The following is a 7,596-nucleotide window of genomic DNA, read 5'->3' on the forward strand; positions in this document are numbered from 1 at the left end:
TCCACTCAGCTCTGATGGGTACCTGACTCGCGTTAGGGAAAGTATAACCCAACGGGTAACATTTTAATTGCTAATTAAAGAGTTAAAAGATGCTAAATTATCGGTGGGAAATTTAACTCCAGCTTAACGCAGGTAACCAATGGTAACCACTAGCCTATGCTGTGTATTTATAGAAGCATTACCTAATCATAACAGCAAGTTCTATGATATTCTATACGGGCATCATCGTCTCAGGAGTTGTCTCCCATATTAGGCAGACTAGGCCTCAACAGCTCTGACCGTCGGTATTCGAGTGAGTAGTGTTTGATTTTATTTAAGCTTGAGGTAACTAACATCAAGTAGCACAGCTTAATCTCGATAATTGTAATGACCGTCAGCTTTTCAAAACTTTGTTTTTGTATTAACCAGAGTTCTTTCAGGCATCTCTTCAGAAGTAAGTCTACCGCCCTCCCCCTCCCCCCCCCTAATGAAATGGAAGTTATATAGAAAATATATACTTTTAACAGTGTCAGCCTTCCCCCCCCACCTCCCCCCCCCCCGGAAAATTTAGCCCGTCACCCGAAAATATCAAGTGCCCCCCCCCCCCCCCCGGAGAAAAAAAGCTGGAAGAAACCCTGGTATTAACTAACGACTTGGAATCATATGGTCATTAGGACTAATTAATTCAGACAATGATCGCTGCTACTTTTTTTATAAATGCTACTTAATCTCGATAAAAGTCATCAAAATTAGTTATATAATCGCTACATAATCAAGAAAATAATCACTGGGTAATGGCGACATATCAACATAAACATAACATGAATGGCAACCGGGTTTGGCTAATCGCCTTATATGGCAATTATAGTCGTCATCTATACATACATCTGTAAAAAAAATGTGTTAGCAAAACGTGTCAAACTTTAACCTTAACACGGGGTTTAAACCTAACCTGTAATCGTGTTTAGAATAATATCAATTCTGGCAGTAGAGTATCGATACTGTTTGACTCTCCGCTTTAGAGTATTTCAGTATCGTAAATATTTATTTATGTAAATAAATAAATAATATTTTTATTTCAATGGTTAGACATGTTTTATCATTGATGCATAATAAGAAAAAAAATAACAATTTGGTTATTAATATCTTGGAACTAATAATTCTAAATTAATCCATTCTTTGTGTCTTAGATGGAATCATTGGTCAAAATTTCCGTAATTTATATCTTAGAACTAACTATTTCTCAACCAAATTCTAAGATCAATATCTTAAAACCAAATATCTGTAAACAAAAATTCCTAGATTTATCTCTTAGAACCAAACATTCGAATCAATGACGTCACTTCGTTCCTGAATTTCACATTGAGAGCGCCGTAGATGAAGGGATTCGATACCGAGTTTATGAAGTACGATCTCAAAAAAATATTGTAGGCGACGAATCCGGGGCCTTGCAGATTGTAATCGAATCCTTTATTTAGCAGTTTGGCAACTTGGAGCGAGAGGTGGGGCAGGAAGCTCAAAATGAACACCAGCGTCACAAGAAACGCGATGATGGTCGTCTTGCTGCGAACTCTCCGTCGCTTAGGTTTAGGATTCTTCGGGTAGGTGAACGATTCGTGTGGCTCGAGAATGGCTATTTTTAGATCCTTTCGGGTATACCCGTTTTTGTTTGTTACTAAAATAGACGGCTTTCGGCCGACGGCGTCTGTTTTGACCGCTGGGATGAGCGTGACGTCATGTGTTGATGAACGCAGCGACGCTGCCGTGTAGGAGATATCCGCGTGCTCTGACGTCATATCCGGATGAGGTGTGTTGTTTTGGTGGGTTGAGAGTTCATCTGCGCATGGGGTGATTTGGATATTGGGGCGGTCTTCGGAGGTGTAATCGAAGGCAGCGCTGTTGTAGATGACTAGGGCGGGGACCGAGGGGGAGGCGGAGAAATTGGAGGCGACGGGGGTCAAGTCCAGACTGGACCCCGAATCGTCCGCGCAGCCGCTCGACCCCGACGAAGGGAGGTTAAAATCGGAGTTCCTTTTCATGTACTTGTTATGTCGATTTGTCTCCCTTAGCACACAGAAATAAATCGCGGCCAGCGCGATTGTGAGAATGATAAAACACAAAAACAGAACGAGGTTGTAGATTAACGGAAGCACCGTGTCCCCGATTCCATCAGCCGTGGAACAATCACGGCCGAAAAGACCGGCAATTCCGGTCTCAGTTGTGCGGAGACCGTACATGACGAAAGCCGGCCAGGCGAAGAAGATGGCGCCGCCGATGATGGGGATGAGGGAGAGCTTGATGTGCCGGTTCCGCATCTGGGATTTAAAAGGCCGGCAGATTTTCCGGAACCGGTCGACGGCGATGACGAGGAGGGTGAAGATGGAGCCGATGGCGCAGAAGGTGTTGATGAACCTGGGGATACATTAATTAGGAATATTAATTACTAGTTAATTAAATTAAATTAATTTTAATTTGATTTTTTTATTTATCCTCTCTCTTGGGTCCATCAGCTGTGTAGAGAGAGATAGAGGGAGGGGGGGGGGGAAATAAACACACGGGTAACATCTGCCTCGTCTCATCTTACTGCCCAGCTTAGCCATGGGATTTCCCATGCGCAATCATGTTGGCTTGCGCATTGTGCATTAACGCCATGGTTACTTGATGTTATTACTTGATGTTATTACTTGATGTTGTTACTTGATGTTGTTACTTGATGTTGTTACTTGATGTTATTACTTTATACTGTTACTTGATGTTATTACTTGATGTTGTTAAGTGATGTTAATACTTAATGTTATTACTTGATGTTATTACTTGATGTTATTACTTGATGTTATTACTTGATGTTATTACTTGATGTTATTACTTGATGTTGTTACTTGATGTTATTACTTGATGTTATTACTTGATGTTATTAGTTGATGTTATTACTTGATGTTATCACTTGATGTAGTTACTTGATGTTATTACTTGATGTTATTACTTGATGTTATTACTTGATGTTATTACTTGATGTTATTACTTGATGTTATTACTTGATGTTGTTACTTGATGTTATTACTTGATGTTATTACTTGATTTTGTTACTTGATGTTATTACTTGATGTTATTACTTGATGTTGTTACTTGATGTTATTACTTGATGTTATTACTTGATGTAGTTACTTGATGTTATTACTTGATGTTATTACTTGATGTTATTACTTGATGTTATTACTTGATGTTATTACTTGATGTTGTTACTTGATGTTGTTACTTGATGTTATTACTTGATGTTGTTACTTGATGTTATTACTTGATGTTATTACTTGATGTTGTTACTTGATGTTATTACTTGATGTTGTTACTTGATGTTATTACTTGATGTTATTACTTGATGTTATTACTTGATGTAGTTACTTGATGTTATTACTTGATGTTGTTACTTGATGTTATTACTTGATGTTGTTACTTGATGTTATTACTTGATGTTATTACTTGATGTTATTACTTGATGTTGTTACTTGATGTTATTACTTGATGTTATTACTTGATGTTATTACTTGATGTTGTTACTTGATGTTATTACTTGATGTTGTTACTTGATGTTATTACTTGATGTTATTACTTGATGTTATTACTTGATGTTATTACTTGATGTTATTACTTGATGTTGTTACTTGATGTTATTACTTGATGTTGTTACTTGATGTTATTACTTGATGTTGTTACTTGATGTTATTACTTGATGTTCTGCCTAAAGTGAAATATTGCGGGTACGCCTATGCCTTTTAGTAGCGGAATTACAATACCCTTCCTCCACTCCCCTCCCTACCTCCTCCAATCCCCACTCCCCCTCTCAACTGCCCCTCACTACCCCTCCACTCCCCTCCCTACCCCCACACCCCTCCACACCCCTTCAACTACCCCCTACCTAACCCATCCACTCCCCTCCCTAACCCTCACTACCCCTACACCCATTCACTACACACTCTACTACCCCCTCAACTAACCCCCTCCCTACCCCTCCCACCCCCTTCTCTACCCCCTCTCTACCCCCACACCCGTTCACTACACACTCTACTACCCCTCAACTAACCCCCTCCCAACCCCTTCCACCTTCTTCTCTACCCCCTCTACTAACGGCTACTGTCGCCCCACCTATAGACCAAATCATGAAAATGTATTCAACAAAATATCCGTGTCTTTGTCTAAACTAGTCCCCCCCCCCCACCCTACACTTCTATTCAAACCCGGATCTAAACCCATCTATGCTTTGTACTTTAATAAGTACTGTTTATTTGAATGAGGGGAGCGAACTCTATTATGTTTACATTATTATCTGTTTATTCACAACATAAACAGGTGCTTTGACCTACATTTCGCCGTTCATGTAAACAGTGTCATATTTTAACACGTGTGCTGTGTGTTAGTATCAATGATGTTCTACTTGATATCCTTGACCTAATTAACACATATTTTGTCAAAATCATATTTGTAATTAATAAGTTAACGTGTAAAATTGTAAATAATTACCAAGAAAATTATGGGCCTGCCATATTTAAAGTTGTTAATTAGATTGCCTTTGCGTATAAAGAGAGCAGTAGGGGCGACTATAAGATTTCCCACTCCCCTTTTCAATGGAACCCTCAAAACATGTCGTACAGTAAGCTCTACAGTTATAAGCAATACAGTTATACAGTTATAAGCTATACAGTTATAAGCTATACAGCTCTACAGTTATAAGCTATACAGCTCTACAGTTATCAGCTATACAGCTCTACAGTTATAAGCTATACAGTTATAAGCTATACAGATATACAGTTATAAGCTATACAGCTATAAGCTATACAGCTCAACAGTTATAAGCTATACAGTTATAAGCTATACAGCTCTACAGTTATCAGCTATGCAGTTATAAGCTATACAGTTATAAGCTATACAGCTATAAAGTTATAAGCTATACAGCTCTACAGTTATCAGCTATGCAGTTATAAGCTATACAGTTATAAGCTACACAGCTATAAAGTTATAAGCTATACAGCTCTACAGTTATCAGCTATGCAGTTATAAGCTATACAGTTATAAGCTATACAGCTATAAAGTTATACGCTCTACAGCTAAACAGTTATAAGCTATACATCTATACAGTTTTAAGCTATACACCTACATAGCTATACTGCTTTATAGCTAAATAGCTATACAGTATAGCTATACAGCTATAAGCCAGACCATTTTAACATGATCCCACCCATTGTTAGTGGTGACACACGACTCACCAATTTCAATGGTTTACGCCCAAGGTTAAAGTGGTGGTCTAATTGTGAGGGGATTTATTAAGTGTAGAGGTGGGTAAAGAGGGGGAGAGGTGTAGAGGTAGGCGAAGATGTTTGACTTTATTTAGACCCGAAAAGTTCCATACTACGGAGAATAGAATCGCTGACCACCCTTCATATCCTAAAGTCACAGAAAACAGGTGAACTCTACTTTACTTGCTCCATGGACCGTCAGGTTCGATAAGGGAACTTTATTTACAACTAGTCTACACTACATTAAATGGGACGGCGCTAGAGCGTAAACTGCTAACACGAAAGTCCTGAGTCTACCCAGCTCTAATGGGTACCTATCTCATGTTAGGGAATTAAAGGCGGCTGGACAAAGTGCTGATTACACCTTCCCTTCATATGCCGAGGTTAAGAAACATATGAACTCTTCTTCATCTTCTTAATGGGTCACTAGGTTAAGTGAGGATTCTTTACTTGTATTCTCACATTACATTTTCACGTGTGTTAAAGTTTCCCTTTCAAACCTGACGGTCTATGGGGCAAGTGAAGTAGAGTTCACTTGTTTCTGTGACCTCGGCATATGAAGAGATAGTGTGGTCAGCACTATGCCCAGCCGCCTTTACTTTCCCTAGCGTGATTTAGGTACAGAGTTGGGTTTAGTCAGGGACGGTCTACTGACTTGAACTCGGATTCGAACTCGAGACTAACTGGTTAGCAGACCAGCTCTCTACCGCTAGACCACTCCGTCCCACTATTGCCCATTTACACATCGGTAATTGATTATTTCCTGTAAACAAACTAGTAATCGATTACTTCTTACCTCATTATTTTACAAGCCGCCACGGAATCGAACATGAAAAAGAATCGCATGTCCGCGATCTCGTTCGGTATCGATAAACAGCAGCTGAGCAGATCGAACACGGCCAAGCAGACGATGAGAATGTTCTGGGTGCCCGTCTTCATCTTGAAGCAGAAGACATACACCACCAGCGCGTTGCCAGGGATACCAATGACCATCAGGACGCCCAGCACCACCATGGCTGGGATGAGTTGCTGGGCGCGTTCGTCGTTGATGGTCTCAAGGCTCGGTGTGCTGGCGTTGGGGCCGGATGTGGCCAGGAGCCCGGTCAAGGTGAAGCTGTTGCCGGTTGTTGTCGGCTGGGACCCCAGCGGTGAGACGGAAGTGACGTCAGTGAAATTGGAATCCAGCATGTTTAATTATCTTTTCACTTTCAAAGAATCTTCAAAGAAACACGTCGATAACACAATATTGACTCCGATTAATACTGAACATTGGAAATATATTCGATCTCTTCATTTCTAAAAAAAAAATATTCAATTTCTTTTCAATCTGAAGTTTATTATTTATCGAAAAATAATTTATTTTATTTTATCGTAATCGCAAATAAATCGGCAATTTACATAAATAAGTAAACTAGAGTTCGAATTAGTTAATATGAGACGTTTATGTAAAACAAATATTACTTATTTTAAACCATTGTCACTTTTCTATGTTCCTTTGTTAACAAAAGTCCATTTCATGAAAACAAATGATAATCCGTTTAAAACCGCGATCAATCTAATGAGCACTGCAAGCTTTGAATGGGCTAAGCCGCTTGTTGTAAACATCATTATACATCAATGTACACATCATTATACATCATTGTACAAGCACTTGACCACATCTGCTGTGATCGTGCTTTAAAGTGCAGTCAATCGTGGTCTCATCACGTGACCAGCAACCGCACGTGCTGTGAGTGGTTGTCGCGTGCGACCTATGACCCCCACAGTAAAGGGTCAGATGTTCCGTTTTTTTTTTGTTTTTTAGTTTTTGAGTTCTCGATGTTTAATTTTATGCGAAATTTACATGGATTGATCCGCGAATGTAATGTGGATTGTTTACAAGCATCTGCACCACATTTTTGTTTTACTTGATGTATCTCAAAATTTGGCGTTCAGCCAATAGACTTCAGCATCGTTTAAAGTTGTTTCCATTTTCCTGGAATATTTCTCAACAATAGTCCGTCTGGTTCTTTGGTTTCTGTTGAAGGAAAAAAAATGGTACTTGTTCAACTATTAAAAGCTACTTACGCTAGTATCGCTATCATAATTATAACCCTCGCCCCTAATCTAAGACCCTAAACCTAGCATTGATACTTTCTTTAATCCTAACTCTTATAGTGATATTAAAAGCAAGGTTAACCAGATTCCGTGCAATTATTTTGTTTTTCGAAAGTAATGTTTTCGGGAAAAATAATTTAGTACAAAATTGTAAAAGTAATCGAATAGTTGTATAACATATTGTGTTTCATTTTTATTTTGCTAGTAGAAAAATGTTTGTTTCCTTTAAGAT

At 39.0% G+C, this 7,596-nt stretch overlaps 1 protein-coding gene across 1 annotated transcript; it reads right to left on the minus strand.

Annotated features, from left to right (window-relative positions):
• Positions 1 to 1,187: 1,187 nt before the first annotated feature.
• Positions 1,188 to 6,642, minus strand: LOC131947895 (D(2) dopamine receptor-like). The gene is made up of 2 exons (XM_059309285.1): positions 6,064 to 6,642; positions 1,188 to 2,391 (listed from the first exon to the last, which is right to left on the minus strand). Exons 1-2 carry the CDS (start codon positions 6,453 to 6,455, stop codon positions 1,284 to 1,286), a joined length of 1,500 nt encoding a protein of 499 aa, XP_059165268.1. The 5' UTR covers positions 6,456 to 6,642; the 3' UTR covers positions 1,188 to 1,283.
• Between the last annotated feature and the right edge of the window lie 954 nt (positions 6,643 to 7,596).

The sequence above is a fragment of the Physella acuta genome, unplaced genomic scaffold, assembly GCF_028476545.2.
Source record: "Physella acuta isolate Inbredline_101_S28 unplaced genomic scaffold, ASM2847654v3 ptg000613l, whole genome shotgun sequence".
In the NCBI taxonomy this organism is placed as follows: domain Eukaryota; kingdom Metazoa; phylum Mollusca; class Gastropoda; family Physidae; genus Physella; species Physella acuta.

Excerpts from the sequence above, each read along its gene's own strand:
- LOC131947895 (XM_059309285.1), bottom strand. The coding sequence starts at position 6,455 with ATGCTGGATTCCAATTTCACTGACGTCACTTCCGTCTCACCGCTGGGG. Across the intron at positions 2,392-6,063 it reads GCGGCTTGTAAAATAATGAG|GTTCATCAACACCTTCTGCG; the intron begins GTAAGAAGTAAT and ends ATGTATCCCCAG.